The 19958-nt window shown below is 52.2% G+C and overlaps 1 protein-coding gene across 2 annotated transcripts in view; it reads right to left on the reverse strand.

Moving 5' to 3' along the window:
• Myh9 (myosin heavy chain 9) overlaps nt 1-19958 on the reverse strand; it is a 77984-nt gene that overhangs the window by 32171 nt on the left and 25855 nt on the right. For both annotated transcript variants that reach the window (XM_021216309.2, XM_029547989.1), the window contains exons 2-6: nt 19601-19952; nt 14944-15100; nt 4703-4730; nt 3827-3920; nt 170-262 (exon numbers count right to left, since the gene is read on the reverse strand). In XM_021216309.2, the coding sequence (XP_021071968.1) occupies nt 170-262; nt 3827-3920; nt 4703-4730; nt 14944-15100; nt 19601-19933 (705 nt within the window). In that variant the 5' untranslated portion in view covers nt 19934-19952. The remainder of the gene's footprint in view (nt 1-169; nt 263-3826; nt 3921-4702; nt 4731-14943; nt 15101-19600; nt 19953-19958) is intronic.

Below are 19958 nucleotides of genomic sequence, written 5' to 3' on the forward strand. Positions count from 1 at the left end.
GGGGGGGGGGGGGGGGGGGAGCGGGGCCGGCAGGGCCATGCTGACAGGAACTTGAACACCAACCGGAGAAATGAACAAAACCTCAAGTCACCAGTAGGGAGCCATAGTGCCAAGCTATGTGCCCGTTGCCTTGTCTCACGAGAGCAGGGTGCCACCAGCTGGTACTCACGAATCGAGAGGAGTTATCATTCTTCACCGTCTTGGCGTTTCCGAAGGCCTCTAGGATAGGGTTGGCCTGCAGCAGCTGCCGCTCCAGCTCCCCCTGTGGAGGAACCCAGAGTCTCATAGAGGCCAGGTAGCAGTGTGGGCTAAGCTCAACACACCAGGAACAGAGGCCTGCAGGGAGGGCCCTGGGAGCTGCCACTCTGCCCTCCTCCTTCCTGCCGGGCCTTTGCACACAGGCTGATCAGAACCTGCCCTGCGAGGAAATCAGGAGGCTACCAGCTCTAGCAAAGAGTGTTGAGAGTGGGAAGATTAAGACAACCTGTCTCTGAGACAGTCTCCACCTATGCCCCACTGGCCTTCTGCCCCTCCGTGTAGCTAATCCCCACAATTTCCCTTTGCATATAAGACCAGCCATCAGGTCCACAAAAACACAAGTTATCCCATCCAGATAGAGTCAGTGGAACTGTCCTACGGGCTCCTACCTCCAAACCTTCCCTGATATCTAAATGAGGGATCAGTGAAGCCCCAGATATTTATCAATAATTTTCACAAATCCTATCTGTGGAATCCTGTTATTTGTTGGGCACCAGAAGAAACCCTTGCCCCTGGACCCACGCTGCTTACATAGGCAGACAGCTGTCCTGTTTCACAGACTCGGGAGCTGAGGTTGGGAAGGGGGGACAGTCTGTTCAGGATCACTGAGCCACGAATCAGCAAACTCAAGTCTTCTCCCTGACCACTGCCAGTCACTTTGATACCCCTGCCCTGGCCACTGGACACCACATCAATTCTGCAAGCAGCGATCAACAATGGTCGAAACTGGCTGAGGACCCAGGACCCTTTCTTTGTGACAGAACTCTGGAGGGGAAAGTGCTTGACCCCCACCAAGCAGAGTTGACATTTATCAGCAGAGCTGGAGAGTGGCCAGGGCTTTATGGAAACAGCGGCCAACTGAGAGCGATGAAAGGTAATGTGGAAGTGGTGGCAATGGCTCTCCCAAGGGTCAGCAACACCACACCTGCCTTCCAGGGCACCTGCCTTCCAGGGCACCTGCTGCAGACCATGTGTCTACAGGGCACCAGCAAGGTTCTGGAGTCCACCAGAGTCCAGAAATGAGCCAGGTTAAGCCTCCTCATCCTGCCACCTCAGCCAGGGCTCCCCACTTCTGCAGAAACTTCCATGTCCCAGTCAGGTGTGGAGTGGTCACTCTACTCCTGAGGAAAGGGTCAGTGAGGCCAGGCCATAGGGCAAGGATGACCACAGGGCAAGGATATCCATCCATGCCCTCAGCAATGGCTCTGCATGCATGCTTGGTTGGAACCAGTAGTCACCAAGCGCCAGGATCCCTCCTTTCATAGCCTCAAGCAGACCTGGGATCAGCCCACAGGTGACCCACACAGCCAGCCTAGGATAGGAGCTGCTCCCTGCCCAGTGACACTCCTAGCAAAGCACAGGCCAGGCTGCCAGGATGGCGGGGCCACTCCTGTTTCCTCAGACAGAGCCTCTGTCTGAACCCACACACAGCTGCTACGGAGAGAAGGATCACTGGGCCAAGTGGGAGCAGTTAGAGCCCATCCCCTGCTGCGGGTGCTGATAGTTTGCTTTACAGACATCTAGTTAGGCACAGGAGACACTTTGTGAATGAAATGTGCATGAAATGTGCTGGTGTATGAGCCTAAGTTTGAAATTACTGATCCAGTTTCTGAAAAAATTTCCTGGGGGCGGGGTGGGGGGGCACTCCATTAGTACATTAAAAAAAAAAAAAAAAATCTGAGGGAGACAGAATGGCTGCTCCTACTCCAGAAGTCCACCCTGCCTGTCCTCTTAAATAAGCTCAGCTCTGAAAATCCACAGACCTAGCCACGGCCGCATAAAACGTCTGGTGGGCTTGGTCAGCACGTGTGGACGGTTAAGTCGGTCACTGCAGGTAAGAGAGCTCTCTCCTAGAAACACTGTCCTCCCATTGCAAGCAGGTCAAGGATGGAAAGTCACAGTACAGCTTCAGGCATCATAGACAACTCCACTGACCCGTGGCCTTCAATAGTGACTGCACAGCAGGGGCAGGCAGGCAGTCGCTCCAGCTGGAGGAGGAGCTGGGCACAGAGCGCCCACCACGGGATGGCTTCACAGCTTTCTAGCCACATCACCCTACAGACCCCAGTTATTTGTACGCTATAGGCCTGCCTTCCCTCTAAAGCTGGAACCCAGACATGAGGCACACAGGGCCCTTTTACTGCTCTCTAACTAGGGTCCTGTCTCTTGTCCTCCAGGGCAGAGACTCCAACAGCACCCTCCTAAAAACCAGTCACATACCAAGCATTCAACAAATAGCTGGGAAATAGATTTTACTCCAAATTCAGAGACAGAAAACCACAGCCAGAGACCTTCTAACCTCATAGTGCTGTTTTTAAAACAGGTCTCCTATGAAGAATGGAAAATGGGGGTGAGGGAGGTGAGTAGGGGGTGGAGAGAGAAAAGAAACTTTATTAGTTTCTAAATATAATTCCTAACACCCCATGGAAAAAGTTTCAGAAAGTCCCAAGAAGCTTGGCATGTAATAAGTTGTTTCTGGTCTGGTTCCAAGAGATGGTACATGGGTGTCGTGCGGCGGCACCCCAGCTATGCATGCAGAGACACACCCCACTTACTAGTGAACACAGTGCATAGGACACCAGTACGGTGAAGCCAGTGAGGTCAGCAGAGCACCCCAATGGCCTTGGGGTGGCATCACTGTCACTTAGATTTCTCAGGGCAACCAAGGAAACCAAGAAACTCCAATCTGGGACCCCCCCCCTCCCCGGCATCTCTCCCAGCTTGTGCCAGGAGACAAGGGGCCAGTCATCTGTGACTGGTGTGCACCACCAAGCGTGTGGGGCTCTGGGAAGGCAGGTGCACATCCTACCATGCCGAGATCAGAACTGCACAGGGCCCAACTGGAATTCAGGCAGGTCTGGAGCTCTGAGAAAAGCCAGGTGATGAGGCTGACCCAGTCAGGAACTGCCGTGTGCATCACGCCCAGCCCTCCTCCCGAGACAATCAGTGAGCTGAGCCTCTAGGAAAAGGTCTAGCTGCAGAGAGTGATAAGGTGTGGGGTGAAAAAGCTGCTCAGAAGAATGTACGGAGTCCAAGGGCACACGATGGCAGAACACGCATTCCTGGTGCAAACGTGCAGTAAAACGTGCATCTCACCTAGCCAGGGCACTGGAGTTCCACCACCATCCACCAAGGGAAGAGGAAAAAGGAAGTAAGATGGCTTTCCAACTGTGCTGCTGCTTCTCAGTGAGGGGACTGCCCACCCAGAGGCACAGGCTTACACGACCGAACAAGGATACGGGGACCGAAGGCAGGTCAACCCAAGTCCTTCTTCTGGCCTCTGTCACCTTGAGAGCCACATCTCAGGCTGGCTCTGCATGCAGCCATTAGCTGCCATGGCAAGCATTCTGCTATATAAACCCTGGGATGGCTCCAGTTTTCATAGCAACTTGGAGAATTAGGAGGCCGAGAATGGAACGGACCTGCTGCTACCCAGCCACTCCCAAGACCCTAAGCTGCCACCTAGGGAAGCAGGGGGATTCTGCTTGATCCCAAGAGCATCATTTAAAGATGAGGCCTCCCTCCTTCACCGCCCTTCCCCAGGCCCGACAAGGCATCAGACACTCACCTGGTCCTTCTTGCTCTTGTGTGAGGAGGCCACATGTGCCAGGTACTGGATGACTTTCTTGGTGTTCTCTGTCTTCCCTGCTCCAGACTCCCCACTGCCAACAGAGGGAAGGAGCCCTCACTGAGATGTGGCTGCATCCTCACCATCCACCCCACACAGCAGCACTGTCTACCACTCTGCCCTTCCGTGGGTACCCATGAGGGAGCCAACATGAAGAGAAAGGAACAGCAGACCGAATGTGATGCTCTGGAATCTTCTCTCAGTCTGCTTCCCATGGCCCACCAGAGCTAAACAAAAGTCAGTTGACTCATATCCACTGCCTACCCGGGTCACTTGGCAACCACCAGACCCAACTGTTTAGCCGTCAGGGAGGCAGTGGTTGACCTGGGAGCCAAGGGCACTTATATGTGCTCCCCTGAAACATCCCTGGGAGACAATTTCTGTTCCATGTACTCCCCACCTGCTTAGTAAGATGGAAAGTAGCCATATCAGACCAAATAAGAGCAGGAAGGCATGCTGGGGTCTGAGAAAGCCTGTGCTGAAGCCTGTGGTGCTCTTCTGCTGTCACCCACCCACCCACACTTGAGTACTTGAGGAGGGCTGACAAAGGCCTTGGTTCTGACACAAAGCTCCCTGAGACCACCGGGCAGAGCCCTGAGTCCTGTCTCAGGGAGGGGAGGGGACTGAACTGGGAATGAACTTATCAACCTGCTTTTGACAGGAATAAGAGCAGGGATGATTTCAATCCCCAGCACCACAAATAAAATCATCAGAGCAATAAATACCACCACCACCACTACACACACACACACACACACACACACACACACTCACACTCACACTCACACTCACACACTCCCTCTCTGAAACACTTACGTGCACAGGATGGACTGATCTTCCCGGTCTGCAACAAAGAGGACACCAGGTCACCTTGGAAGGAAGAAAACACCTCTCCCTTCCCATCCCCATGAAGAGTTGCCAAAATAAGGAACAAAGACTTAAATGCTTCTCTGAAAGGACGCTCCCAGGCCTCCAACCTGGGTTGACTGTGGACAGCCTCAGAGAAGGGATGCCTATAATGGCAGAGCCCCAGGCAGCTGCCTGTCCCCAGCTCTGGCCGCACACCCCTGCCCTGTCCACTCCATCCCATGAATACCAGGAAAATAAATGTCCATGGCAGGCACCTGCAACACTGCCCACAATTAAGCAAGGAATACTGTTTAAGGGGCCAGAAATCAGAGCAGGCAGTATGGCAGTATTGCAATGGGACAGTTCCAATGTGGGCCACTGCTTCTCAGAGTCTAAGACCAGAGACGGCGGCCTTCTCTGAGCCCCGTGTACTCCTCTGTGTTGTGAGGCAGCACGTGTAAAGGGACACATGTGAATCCACATGTGATGACAGGACCGAGGGAGCCGGGGAGGAATGGCAGCTTCTGGCAGGCACCTGGGACAGCCTGCTCTCTGCATCAGTGGCGGGAACTTGCAAAGCCGCCCTAGCTTCACAAATCCAACAAGAAATAGGAATTTTCTCCTTTGCATGGAGGGACAGCCACAGTTCCCTGCACTCTGAAGGCTAAGCTAAGAGGGTCAAGCTCCAGGACTGTTAAAGCAGTTGAACCCAGCCCCCGGCCATTTGGTAACATCAGAACCGTACCTGACGGTGGTGCATACCCTGGGTACCCACCCTACTTCATGATAATTTTGATAAATATAACACACAGAACAGACCTGGTGCTGACCCTGTGAGTACAGTAAACTGGTAGGGCCACTATCACCTCGATGACAGAGCGGCCTAGGGAGGAGGTGAGGGAGCAGGAGAACCAGTCAGGGGTACTGGTGGCCGCTGGCCATCAAGCTGGCACTCCTGGCTCTCTCTCACGGGCTCAGGACCCCATGTGACGAGGGTGAATGACTCCTAGCTTTCTATGTGCATGGTCTCGGGACATAGACTTAGTCGTCCAATGGCAGACTGGTCAGGCAGATCACCACCCTCCTGGAGGTGAGCTGGAGGTGAGCTTTCTATTGGCCCAATCTCAGCAGTACAGTGCTGAGGACACACAGCCATCCCTATTCTATCAGGACTCACGCAGGAAGCAGGAACAGGAAGCCTTACGCCCCACACAGGCAGCAGCTGCCTCTGCCCTCAGCTGCAGCCTTCATTCTAATCCCCCAAGAAATAGCCACCAAGCCAGGCACTTGGGACCTGAGGCCAGGGTGAACCGTAAAGGTGACAAGCCAAAGCCAAAACCAAAAAAAAAAAAAAAAAAAACCAAGAAAAAAGGAAACCATCTTGGAATGGGAGCCCCATCATCCCACTCACACCAAAACCACCCTGAGAACTACTCAGACAGAAGTCAAAAAGGGGGCACCCAACCTTCCTCCCCCCACGCCCCAAAATGCATTCTTCAGGGTTGCCAGACAAGGACTGAGCCGGAGTGGAGCCTCGTGAGATGGCAGAAGGGGCCGGCCAGGCTAGAGGAGAGCTGGTTCCACCCCTTCTTCACCAACAGCAGTGTGGCCCGCCAAGCTGAAGCACTCATCCCTGTCATCCCAGGCCCTCCCTCCCCCAGCAGCTCCCTGTGGTTGGCCCCAGCTGTGGCTGCAGGCGGGCATGTTTAGTCACCGCTCCAGAGCAGGCAAGAATGTACCTGCATGTGCTGGCGAGGCACGAGCAGAAAGGGCCTGGTGCTACCATAAAAGGAAACATTCTCCATTCCTTTCAGAAGGAACTGTTTCCCAGGGCTGCCCAGGCCCAGGCCCTGGATGACTGGAATTCCTTTATGTGAGGAGGAGTCTGAGAATTATTCACTACTGAACAGGAAGCAGGGTAGCCAACCCACACGGACACACATGCACAAAAGCAGAGACATGTGGGCAGACACACAGAGTGTGTGCCCTGGTGCACAAGAATGAGTGTACAGACATGAAAGCAGGAACACAGTGCATGAAGCATCACCCACACAGAAGACACCTGTGTGTAAACAGATCCACAGCATGTCATAGACTTACGTGTGCACACACATACACAGAGGCCTGCACGCGCTCCAAAGCTTAAAGCTCCAAGCTGGACTCGGGAGACCTCTGCCTACCCAGGACCCTTAGCTCTGCTCCTTGACCTGACCTCTCCGCTGCCATCACAGCCCAAACACAGGCTCAGAGGAATCCCAACCTGCTTTCTCAGACTCTGCTGAGCCACTGCTTTCACACAGATGGCCTGCCAAGAGGCCTCCTCCTCCACCTGAATAAGGGCCCAGCACTGAGCATGGAGAAGCCACCTACTTAGTCACCCACACAGCCTCTAAAGCCGCAAGAGCCTTACAACACTTTCTGGAAGTTGCAGTCTGACACCTGACCTCCTAGGTAGTCAAAGGACACTCTCAGCACTCAGGAAAGGCGGGTGACTTTTTCACAGCACTATGTTTGAAATCTTCTCCAGAGCTCAGGGCATCCCTTACAGATAAGGAAGTCCCAGCAAGTGGTAGGCCTAACCAGTTCATTCTGCTGCCTGCCATCCTGTGTGTTCGGGTAGGGACATGGAGACACACACAGGAACACACCCGGCACTCATAACAATAGCCTTGCTTCACATTGTCATCTCCGTGACTGAGGACACACGCAGGCCTCCTGAAGCCATTTGTTTCTGCCCAAGTCCATATTTGGTCCTATGCGGTCTAACAGTTTGTCTGAAATGCCCTTTTTTCTCTCTTCTACCCTGAGATCTGGGAGGCAACAGCCACTATCGTAACCTTATTCAGACACACAGGCTCTGAAGCACCAGGCCCCCATCTCAGAGGATGTGGGCTGAGGTAGCACTGTGAGTCTCGGCCACGGTCTCTAGAACTCTCAATAGCCACAGCCTTCCCTCAGTCAGAATCTTGACAAAGCCCTGCGTAGGGGACATTGGCTGGCAGAGATCAGTTTGACTACTATTGGTCCATACACCCAGAGCAGTTAGAAAGGAAGCCATTAGCCCTGCCCTTGACCTCTGGAATGAGCAGGGTCTGTGCTGAAGACCTGTGGCAATAAATGCCTAAGGCCCACTCAGAATGCTTTCCTTAGCCACCCCCACACTACATCACCAAGCTCCTAGCAGAACCTTCCAGAACTGCAAAAAAAAAAAAAAAAAAAAAAAAAAGGCTTCCTTCCATAAGTTAAACACTCAGCAGTCAAGTTCGTGCTGCCCCTGACTAGATTTGAAACCCAGAAGCCCCAAGGCTGGGTCCACGGGATGACATCAGAGTTGATGTGGCCACCCTGAGTGGATAGGTTTCTAACCAACTCAGAAGGCCACCTGAGGCCTGTGCAGGTGTTTCATCCCAGGCATTTGGAGTCCTACACACTGGGGGAGGGGAGCAGACACACTATGGCTCACTTCCTGCCAGAGGAGCTATGGCTGATTCTTGTCCATAAAAGGCGGTGAGGCTTGAGACTACTAGCACAGTGGTGACATCAGCCAGACAGGAAGTACAGGAGGAAGGGTGCAGGCCGCTACTACAACTGACTCATAGCTGGGCTCAACAGAGTGTGCCTCCCTGGAGGAACTGTCACAAGGCCATAACTGGCTGAGTGCCTCCCTGAGGGACCTCATCTCCAGGTCTACTGGGTTCTCTGGAGCTGAGAAGCAGATATGTCAAGGCAGGCAAACATGCCTACCCACGTCAGGACCCTGACAAGCAGCCCCCTGAGAACGTGCTCTGGAGAAAACCGCACATCAGACCTGAGGGTGACTTACTGTGTGAAGACAGTGTGGGTAATGCGACTTCTGCACTGGCTCACTCTGAGCAGACACTGAAACTCCAGAGTCACCTCTCAACCCCATCTAGGTCTCAGGAAGCCACGGCACAAAGGATTTTGCAAAGCATATGAAATGTGGGGCTCCGGTTCAAAGCTAGAAGTGCGAAGGCCTTAGTGTGGCCTAGAGATAAGGCCACAGATCCTGAGGAACCTGATGATTGAGAGAACTCAGGCCTTTGTCCCAGTAAAAGCACCAACAGGTTGGGTCCAACCTCTATGCAGAGGCCATGGCCACTCATGATGAGAGCCTCTGATGCCATCTCCACAGCCTGGTCACAGCTTGGGTGACAGGCTTGGGAAGCAGACAGAAAGGAGAGAAGAGGGGGTGTGAAATACCACTTCCTACTGATTAGCTGAGGTTGTAGACAGGCTGAACAGAGGTCTTCTAGCAGACTCCAACACACAGCCCTTGAGGAAGGAAGCCCCTTGGGGGCTGGAGAGATGACTCAGCGGTTAAGAGCACTGACTGTTCTTCCAAAGGTCCTAAGTTCAATTCGCAGCAACCACATGGTGGCTTACAACCATCTGTAATGGGGACTTGATGTCCTCTTCTGGTGTGACTGAAGACAGCTACAGTGTTCTCATATACATGAAATAAATCTTAAAAAAAAAAAAAAAAAGGAAGGAAGGAAGAAAAACACAGGGCATGGTCCTGGATACACAGGTAGCTCACTGAGCAGCAATGCCTGCTAGACGGACAGACTTGGGCCCAGGCCTGCGCTCCTCAGGCCGCCCTCCCTGCCTGGGGGATTAGAACGAAGCTGTAGAGATGGCCTTCACTGTGCTGAAGTGAGCAAAGCCCTAAACAAGCTCTCTCTGGGACAGATGCACCGGGAAAATCGGGCTCTTTCCACTTCTCTGCCAGCAAGGCCGAGACAAAACCTTCTTGATGGCAGCCTACCTGGCACAGGCAGCTCCAACAGGCTTCTGGCCTAGAAATCCAAAACCACATGAGTGCCCACTACCCATGGCAAATGCACACAACTCTGCTGTCCCAACCCACGCAGTAAGCTCAGAAGCATCAGTTAGGGGCATAAGGCTAGGGGCGCCGCCTTGAAAATTCTGGGGCCTCCAGCAACCTTGCCAGCCTACTAAGAGGTATGCTGGAGGCTGCCAAGAAGAGCAGGCCACAGGAACACAGTGGCACACCCTCACCTTTCAGTTTGGACCCCCTACTGTATTTCTGGACCAGCTGAAGGTATACAGACAAGACTATGAACAGACTGTGAGCCCCTCTCCCCTCCCCCCAAGCTCTACTATCTGAATGCCAAACCATCTTCGGTCCTTGGGAGTCTCCCCCGAGCTGGCAGCCAGGTCAAGACTGCAGGAACTTTATGTTCAGGCTGCTCACTTTGACTTCAGGGGATTATTTTTGTTCATCTGATAGCTTTACTCCTGAAAGCCGAGAGGGAAAGGAAAGCGGCTCTCTGGCCCTAGTATACTGACTGGGCCATAGCCCCACCACAGTTTCTGCCAGAACCTGGGAGGGCAGGACACGCACTGGTACAGCAATGGTCTGCCCACTGGATTTTACAGTGGATTTTTAAAAGATGAGTTTTGCGTATATGTATGTCTATGTGCCTGGTGCCCTCCAAAGCCAATGACGGCACTGGACCCTCTAGAACTGGAGTTACAGACATTTGTGAGCCACCAAGCGGATGTAAGGGACTCAAACCCTGGCCCTCTGGCCCCTACAGATGGATTTCTTATCTTTACCTCTGCTGCAGGGATAAGGGTGCACTCACGAAATCATGAGGTCAGCTTTCCAGTTACTCTCAAAGTAGCTTTGCTGGCCCAGGTCGAAGCATGAGTTAGGGTGGGGGTTGTTGAGTTTTGGTGAAAACCATAAAGCTGAGTTATGAAGAAGAATCTATTGAGCTAGGGATATGGGTCAGCAGATTACTCAATTTGAAAGTAATCTACCGGGTTCAATCTCCAGCACAATAAAAGAAAAGAAGCCAACAAAAAGGACCTATATATCACCGCTTGTCTTTAGAGAGCAGAGCCGAGATGTGAGACTAAGAGAACAGGTAAGATTATACAGCAGCTCACTCCAGCAGCAGACCTGCCATCCAGTGGGCAGCCATGAGCAGGCTCCTAGCTCCAGAGTGGGTGGGAGAAGTCGGTGGGAGGCTTGTGAGTTAGCTCAGTGCCTCTACTGGCCCACCAGCAATGGGGAGGAAGAGAGGCCTGGAGCAAATGATGCTCTCCTAGAAGAACACAAAGGCTACTATCAGCCCAAGGCCTCACTGCTGCAGGGCTGAGGCCCCTGGCATTGAAAAGGTCCATGGAAGCTGTGTATTCAGTCCTCTACTGCCCCTTCCTCGGGTGCCTGGCACACAGGCCTGCACTGCCCTACAGTCAATCCTGAAACTCTAGCCTACACAGGAGGCATGAGGCTAGCCCTGTGTCATACAGACACTGAGCATGGCCCTCCTCAGGAAAGCCACACTGTCTCCTGAGGCACACGATCAGGCACAGGGCTGGCTCCACACTTCGCAGCAGACAGTGGGGCCTTTGTGAGAAGGCTGGCAGGGCTCAGCCCTCCTGGCCAGCACATTCCTGCTTAAGTGGAGTCATCACATCTGTGGCTTCCTACTGCTCCAGTTCCAAGGCTGCCACTCAGAACCTAAAATACTCTCCCAGCCTCTGATGAGTCGGGGCTTTTCCTCAGGACCTGGAACCAGATGAACAGATGAGAGGTGAAGGGAGGTCTTTCTCTCTCGTGTGCACGTGCCCCCACCTAACTGCTAGACTACCAAGAATTCCTTCAAGGACTAGCCAGAAAAGAGGGCAACGGTGGCCATGACCTCCTTGTTCAGAACAAATCAAGAGACACCCCCAACCCCCAGTTCCAATAGATGACAATCAGCTATCACACTTGAGCCCATCCCTTCACCTGTGAGCCAGGGACCATGCTTAGATGGGAAGGGCACACACCAAGCTTGCTGTCACTGCTTACCCAGCAAGGTCAGTCAACCACCCAGAGGAAAGTGGTCATTCAGTGACCAACCACTTCCAGGGCAGCTTCCAGAGAAGCAAAGATGGGATGGAGAGAAGGCTGGCTAGCACAGTGCAAAGGGCAGGCTTGCAATGCAAGCCAACTCTGCTGCCCGCCCTACAAACCCAGTGAGCTCAAGGAAATGCCAGTATCCCCGAAAGTGAGCCAGACCTGGCTCAGAGCTAACAAGAAGCACAGCTTCTTTACCTGCATTGGGAGAATAGCTGAGCTCAAGCCAAATTCTCTCACTGACCAGACCAATACTCACTCTTACCAACCAGGACCCCAGAGAAAGCCAAAAGCTCCCCTCCCACAGTCCACACACCAGGGTGCCGCTGCCTGATTTCCACACACGGCCCCCGTGCCCACCCTGGGATGTGCCTGCACCTTATATGCCGGGGGCAGCAACACAAGCTCTCACCTGGTTCCTGAGGCTGACATGCCTCCTAATAGCCAAGGCTGCAAAAATGAAACAAATGGAGAGGCAGAGCCAGAGTGGTAAGTATGCAAACACAACTCTAATTAAACCCAAGGCTGGAGATTAAAACAACAAACAAAACTGTGCAGGCACGTCTGGGCCACAGCAGAACCACTTATTAACACAGCCCGGCCAAGGTTCCTGTGGGCTCTACCTCCACCGTGACTTCACTGCCATGCCAGCCTCAGCAGCCACAGCTTCCTTGAACCCCGAGATACCTGACACCTGTTGCCACTGCCCTGGCAGCGGGTAGCAGCAGCTTGCCTTGCTATGCCCCAGACATGTCGGCAAGCGTCTTCTCTGTCCATCTGGACTGCCGGGGCCTCCAGGAACAGCGTAATAGACTGGCCCTTTCGGTATCCCCACATTTCTTATCACCTGTTTGTGTGGCCTAAGCCAGACACCATACCCTTCAATGCCCTATCCGGTGTCCCTGGCAGACAACACTAATCTATCCTAGCAGTCTTTAAGATTCTGTCTCAAACCCTTGACAGTACAGGGTTCAGACAACCTATAAAGCTTAGTCTAAGGATTTTTCAACTGGGGACAATTTTGTCCATCAGGGAACATCTAACGGAAGTGGCTAGGGATTTTTTTTTTTTTTTGTGGTTACAACTAGGGAGAATGAAAGAGGCCAGGATCCTACATGCATCCTACAGTATCCCAAGTGTCGGGTCTGACAAATAAAAGTACCTTACACCCTGCCATCCAAAGCAGGATGAAACTGAAGGACCCACAAGGCAGTGACCAAGACCAAACAGGCAAAGCCCAGCACCCAAGGCTTCAGAGACAAGGGCCCTGGGAGGGCTCAAAAAGTCTGTCTCATAAAAGTCCCCAGACAAAGTCACCACCAAGCACCCTATTTGGTAAAATGAATGCTAGTATGTCATAAGCCACAGCCAACTCAGGAAGGAAATTTTTGTCTAGTTCTTGGGGGAGGAGAGACAGAAGAGGAACCATCTGGCTATACCTTCTGAGATGCAAAAGACAAAGCAAACCTTACCCCGTCTCCCACTGGGTGGGCAGCAAGCCCTAAGGTTTCACCCCAAAACAGAGTAACAGCTGTACACACCTAAGGTTTCACCCCAAAACAGAGTACAATGCCTGTCTTAGAGGAAGAATCCAGGGTCCCTTTTGTCACTCTCTACTAATGACCCACCAAGACACAGGCAGGCCCTGTGACTAACTTCCTTTACATCCCAAGAACAAGATACCTATTGCTAAAGGCGTTGTGGGCCCACTGTGTACAAGGAACTGTTCAACAGCCTAGAATGTGCTTATTGGGTCCACATAGAGGCCAAAGAGTTCCAGCAAGCCCAAAGCAAAACAGAGAGCAAGGTGGGAGCGTCTCAGGCTGCAGGTGAGACTGCAGCCCCGGTCACTGCACAGGGCTCCAAGGTCCCCACGCGTCAACCGTTTCCTCCACCTGCTCTTGCCCTCGTGGTCCTAGCCAGCTCCTTCCCTCACAAGGCTGGGAAGGAAGGAGACACCTTTTTTTTTTTTAAATCTCTTTCTCTTAACCAGTTCCAATCTATGTGACTTTCAGAAATCCTTCTCCAACTTTCTTCTCATAAAGAAATGAAATTGGTAACTCTCTTGGGAAAGGGTGAGAGTGTAAAAGTACAGCCCCAGTGACTGGCTGCGATAGCCTCCCCATTGCTCTCCCAGCTCTCCCATGACAGGCAGGAGAGAGCAGCTTACATTACGTGGAGAATGAGAGCACCTACTCAGGAAGACCCCAAACGCACTTCTCGCATGCAGCCTGGCGAGAGCCAAGGGAAAGTGACTCATAACCTCTAGAGACAGAGACTCAGACTCCTCTGGAATCTCACAGAATGTTCTCCCGCCAGACTGTTCTCATTAGCACTTTCAAACAGGCATCCTACTTTCAAACCAAAGGGCTGACTTCCACAGGAATTCTGATCTTGCGCATGCTGCCTAATTAATGACCGAGAAATAACTTCTACACAGCACTGTGGGCAGAGTGAAGGGTGCACACTGCCATTTTAAACCACTAAACCAGGTAAAGATAATACAAGGGCATAACCACCACTGCCCAGATGGACTATAGAGCTTAAAGAACAAAGAACACAAGAAACCACTATCAAAATGAGACAACCAGGTTGCTGCGAGTCGGGTCTGACCTAGGATTACATAGGCACTGGCAGCAGAAACCACTCACTGAAGGAAAGGCTGGGGCTGAGGATGAGCCTACGAAAAATCACCCACAGGCAGAACAGAGAACCATGGAGACAGCCAAGCAGACCAGGGAGGAGCCCAAGAGAACAGAGAGAGGGTGGAAGAAGGTAGGAACACAGACGTACAAAGAAAATGGGTGACCTGTCAGTCAGTCTAGTCAGGAAGTGGCCTAGGGCGTGGCCTGGAGGAGAGGGAATTAGTGAGCAAACATCCGCCTGAAGCACTCCACTGTGATAGGACAGAGAACAAGGAGGGGTGCAGCCACCAGCGGAGACCTCACATCTGTTCTCTAAAGAGGGAAAGCACACTTGCACATCACCAACTGTACACAGGAGCGCGGAAGGGAGAGCACAGAAGGGAAAACACAGAGAGAACGAGGAACCCATAGGAGGACGTAGAACAGACCTGAAAACTGATGTGGGCAACTCTCAGAAGGATAGAAAAGTAGGAAAACGAAGTGTGGTCTCTAAGTGTCCATAAACATGTCTGTTCTATAGCCATGGCCCGGCTCTTGGATGCTGTCCCACCCATCACCAGACATGAGCGCAATGGGAATCAGCTCCTGCAAGTGACTGACTGACACCACAGGGAAGGACGGAAGCCCAGGTGGGACCAGGCAAGGACTCCCGGCCCCAAAGTGCTCACCCTGCATCATGCTCCGGTAGGCAGTGTCTGTGATGGCATAGATGTGGGGTGGCATCTCGTGCCTCTTCTTGCCCTTGTACATCTCCACGATCTCCTCCGAGTAGATGGGCAGGTTCTTATAAGGATTGATGACCACACAGAACAGGCCTGAATAGGTCTAAAGAAAGCAACGGAAAGGAACGTTTTAGCAAGTCTGATTCTCAAGGACAGCATTCAAATTGCATGGCTGAGTGTCCAACTGTTTCCAAAGCCACACCTCAGCCTAGGATGAAAGCGCTCCCTGGTGTCCCTGCTCCCGATGAAGCTTTTTTTTTTTTTTTTTTTTTTTTTTGGGGGGGGGGGGAAGCAACAGGGACAGCATTCTCAACACGGGTGGCTGCCAGCCTCGTATGTTGATAAGTAAGCATCAGACAAGGTCCATACCAAAGCAGACAGAAGCCCAGTTACAACTCAGATTCCAGCCAGTCACGGGATCGCACACCTTTAATCCCAACACTTGGCAGGCAGAGCCAGGTCAATCTCTGAGTTGAGGCCAGCTTGGTTCTACAAAGCAAGTTCTAGGACAGGCAGGGCTACAAGGGGAAACCCTGTCTCGAAAAACAAAAGACAAACAAAAACTCAGATCTTAGGACAATAAGATGTGTCTCTCATTGTGAGAGATGCAGAGAGATAAAGGTTTCAACTGTGTCCCAGAAAACTGCAAAGAAACATGTTATTTACATTCACACACACACACACCCTCTAACACTGGAAACACTCACCATCCTACTAAATCAAGTAAATCCTTGGTGGCTAAAAAACAGCTCATGCCCTGCATTCCTGCACAAATCTTTCAAAAACATAAAGGCCACTTTTAGGTCCTTCTCCGGAGGCAGAAACTCATAACTGCCAATACCCTTAATGCCAGACACCTACAACATCCCCAAGTTTTCCAGTCTGCTTTGACCTTTAAAAGGATCACCTGAGTCAGATAGCCACGGTTCAAATCCCAGGGTGCTCCCAGGGTGCTCCCAGGGTACTGGGAAGGGAGGATCCCTTACCCTTCTGCCTCCAGTTCCCAATCTGTAGAAAGAGCACAGGCTGAAGTAGGCAACTTACTGCAAAGCGAGGGGTAGGAGCACACTGTTGGCTCAGGAGAGCTGCTGTCCAGGGCTCCTTCCTACAGTCAGTCACCTTGCACAGCTCTTTCCTCCATGTTTCTAAGCCCACAATGCCGTGTGATCAATTCTAATAATTCCTGCTCCTTCCAAACACACAGATGGCAGACTCCTAAGCACCATGAGAACTGTCCCTGCCAGGGGCACCCAGGGACAGTTTAGGGGGCAGGGCTGTTTATAAGGAGCAACAGCATTCCCAGCACGATCTTCCGGGGAAAGTGGATCCCAACCCGGAGGGAAGCCTGGGGATTGAGGCCCCCGTGCTTCCTACATCTTCACTGGACAGTTTATCCCTGATCCAGGGCAGCCAGGCTGGGAAGCTGACCATGGTGTGCGTCTAGCTCCTTCCACCTCCCTGTGCTTTCTCTGGCAAGCTGCAAGCAAGCCTAAACCCAGGGGCTTGCATAAAAGCCCGGCATAAAGACGGGGCTCTTCCCCAGCACTTGACCAAAAACTTTCTCCTTGGAACTGCCAAGAAAAGCCAGGCTAGGGTCAATGCTCAGGAGCCACCACCCAGTCACATGTCGACTGCTTTCCACTAGGGAGAGAGAGTAGGTAACCTGGATGCTAACAGAGGTTTGTCTGCAGGTGGAGCTGCAGCCTCCCTTCCCAAGAAGTTATAGAATGGGACAGGGGGCTTCAGCTGTGTGTTCTCCCTCCAATTACTCTATTCTCAAGGGACCAGGAAGGTTAAAGCAAAAAAGCTCAATGTGACAAGGGTATAGATGCTACCAAAAGACAGGAGCAAGGTCATCTTGTGGTATCCCATGTAGTATGGCATCAGGTGGGAACAAGATACAAGTTCAAAGAATAATGAAGTCATGCCAGGATCTCCAACACTTGGACTTTGTTCTCAGCCTTGGGAGAAAACCCGCACTGTAGGAACTCCAGCCCAATAAAAAAGCCAAGGACGCGTGGTCCCTCATGTGGGGTGTGCCACAGAGCCAGATGCTTGAAACAGCCGGCAAAAACACAGAAGGGGACAGAGGGTCATTAGGACCATTCTTCTGGATAGATACTGCAGAGGGCTCTAAAGGACTCTCCGGGCACACACACACACACACACACACACACACACACACACACACACTCCCCAGTCAGTAACGCCAGCCAGCTGAGCCCTGACAAGGGGGTGCCCAGCTCAGGTGGGAGGAAGGAACACACTAAATGCTCATAGAGACACAGGCACTGAGCAAGTGGCCCTGCTCCCACTCAGCCACACCAGGAAGCTGCTCCATTCACGGGCCACAGAGGCTCTTTGTGCCCTGTCGCCCCCTGTCCCAAGCCTCACCTCCCCCCAAAGGAAAAGGCAGAGCAGCTGTGGTACAGAATTGGCCATGCCGCCCACAAAGCTGGGCAAATGGGGCATGAGTATTCCTGGAGTCACAGTGTGGAACCCTGATGCACATATATAGGCTGTGAGCGGGGCTGCAGCCCAGCCCAGCCAGCCACAAAGGCTTTGATCGCCCCACAGTTCTGCATCTGCTGAGAGAGACCTGCCTGACAAAGGAACCAAGCCCAGAGCTAATGCCTACAACCAGAGCTGGGGGGTGGGGGGAGCAATGCCTGGCTTCCATGCACAACATCCACCTACAGAAGGAAGCCCTGCACTGTCACTCACAAGGGGTACTGCTTAACACTGAATGCCCTTTGACAGCTAACATGGCCCACGTGGGAAGGAGAGCAGCTAGCTAGAGGCAAGTGCAAGCGGCCAGTCTGTTTCCCAACAAGGGCTCAGTTAAATGGAGACACCAAGGAGAGGACCTTCACTTAAACAGTGGCAGCCAGAGCCCAGATCTGGTGCAAGCCAGGAGCTACCTGGAAGCTTTACAGAGGCTCCGTGTGACATGATCAGTAAGGGGGTGAGCAGCACAGCAGAGTGGACGTGACATCAGCAACAAAGCTTGCTAAGAGCACCCCACTCCCAGACAAGGGGAATGGGATCCTGTTATCTAGGCAGACACAGGCTTTCTTCCTTCATTTTTCCACAGGCCCTTAACTTGAATTTCATGTTTGATGCTTCTGAGGGGCAGGAGTTTTGGATTTGCTTTATACACATTCTCACCTGAACCCCAGGTCTAGGTACAAGTCAGTGGATAACCGCTCTTGTTATAATCTGGCCCACCTGGGACTTCTGGGTTGAGGGTTTTGGCACATGTGATAGAAGCAATCAGCGGGGGAGGAAGCACGTTGTGGAAATGTGAAATCACCCCGGCATCTCAGAGAAAACTCAGTGCTGGTCCCGTGGGAGCTCTCAGCGCCCCCTCAGCACATGAGTCTGCTCCTCCCCAAGATCAACAGCAAGCCTGGTGCACTGAGACTTGGGCTTCCTGGCTGTCAGATAAGAGGACTATAGAAACCCTGAGGTACCTCATTCCCTTGGGTTCTGAACTGTGTTACTCAGCCTTGAGAGCAAGACCAAGGTGGCTACAGCAACATATTCAAACAAAGAGCTATTTTAAGAACAACCATCACCACTTATTTCTTCCTAAACACCTAAGCTAAAAAGAGGAAATCTTTGATCTTGGCAGAAGCAAGGTAACATGTCACAGAAGATGCATGGGTGAGCCCTTGCTGTGGCTCTAAGGCCCACCCCCTTCCGAGCCCACTGTGGCAGGTATGGCCCTGCCAAATACAAGGGAAAAATATAACTGGAGTGCGAAGGCTGACAGACAAAAACCATCCCGGGTCAGCAAATGAGGCTCCTAAAAAATGTCTATGGCAGATTCAGGCATGAAGTTTGGGATGGAGAAATATCTAAGCCCAAGAGGGCAGCGGATGCAGCTTCGGGTTCATCTGGATGATTTCACTGATCAATAATAAAACAATGTTCTGTTTTCAAAGACCTTAATGGAAAAAAAGAAAAAGATAAATCTGGGGTGGGCACTAAAAAGAACCCTGAGATCACGTTGCCTACAAGGGGCTGGGAAATGTTGTCAACACCACCCACATGGTGACAAAAGTGTCCACCTGAAAATCAAAGTCCCAACGAAAGAAAGACACTCTGGTCTTTGGTATACTTGGGGCCTTTGCACACCACTGCTCTCAGGACACTAATGACATGTCTTTGTTAGAGCTGATTTCATGTCAGGTCCTACATGCAGCCTTAGGAAGGAGGCTTTACCACCGGGGTTCCACAAGGAAAACTTAGCAGAGGTACCAAATAGAGACTGAACCAAACTGGTGGCTACAGGGTCTGACCAAGTGGTACAGAAGACTAAGGGAGCCAGAAGACAGCATCCTCCACTTAGAAGGAATTTACTATGTTGGCCTGAACCCACATGTCTCACAAAGATCTGAGGTCAGAGGCTAGCAGGTGGGAGCTTGCTCTTCCTGCATGCAGGGAACAGAGGGTAATGTCGGAGCATTCCTCTGGGATGTGCAGATGCAGCAGCAGTGAACATGTCACCAGGCACTCCTCAAAGCCCTCCTCTCACCCAGAGAGTGGGAGCGCCAGCACCTAGGGGTAAAGAGACTCCACCCATTCCCAGGTCACTTACGTAGATGAGCCCTGAGTAATATCGCTCCTTGAGGTTGTGCAGCACCGAAGCTTCGTTGAGGCACGTGAGCTCTGCCATGTCCTCCACCTTGGAGAACTTGGGTGGGTTCATCTTCTGGATGTCGTCCTTGTTCACCTTCACCTTCTTCCCATTCTCCACCAGCTCCACAATGGCCTCTTCTCCCACCTCCTCCTTGAGGCTAGCTGGTTCAAAGCCATTCTTGCTGGAAGGCACCCACACCAACTTCTTGGCAGCCCAGTCGGCTTGGGCCAGCGGGTTATTGATGAAGTTTTTATCCACATAGAGGTACTTGTCTGCAGCCTGCTGAGCCATGGTGACTTACAGCCAGGACCTAAGA

This window comes from Mus pahari, chromosome 17 (assembly GCF_900095145.1).
Source record: "Mus pahari chromosome 17, PAHARI_EIJ_v1.1, whole genome shotgun sequence".
Classification (NCBI taxonomy): Eukaryota; Metazoa; Chordata; class Mammalia; order Rodentia; family Muridae; genus Mus; species Mus pahari.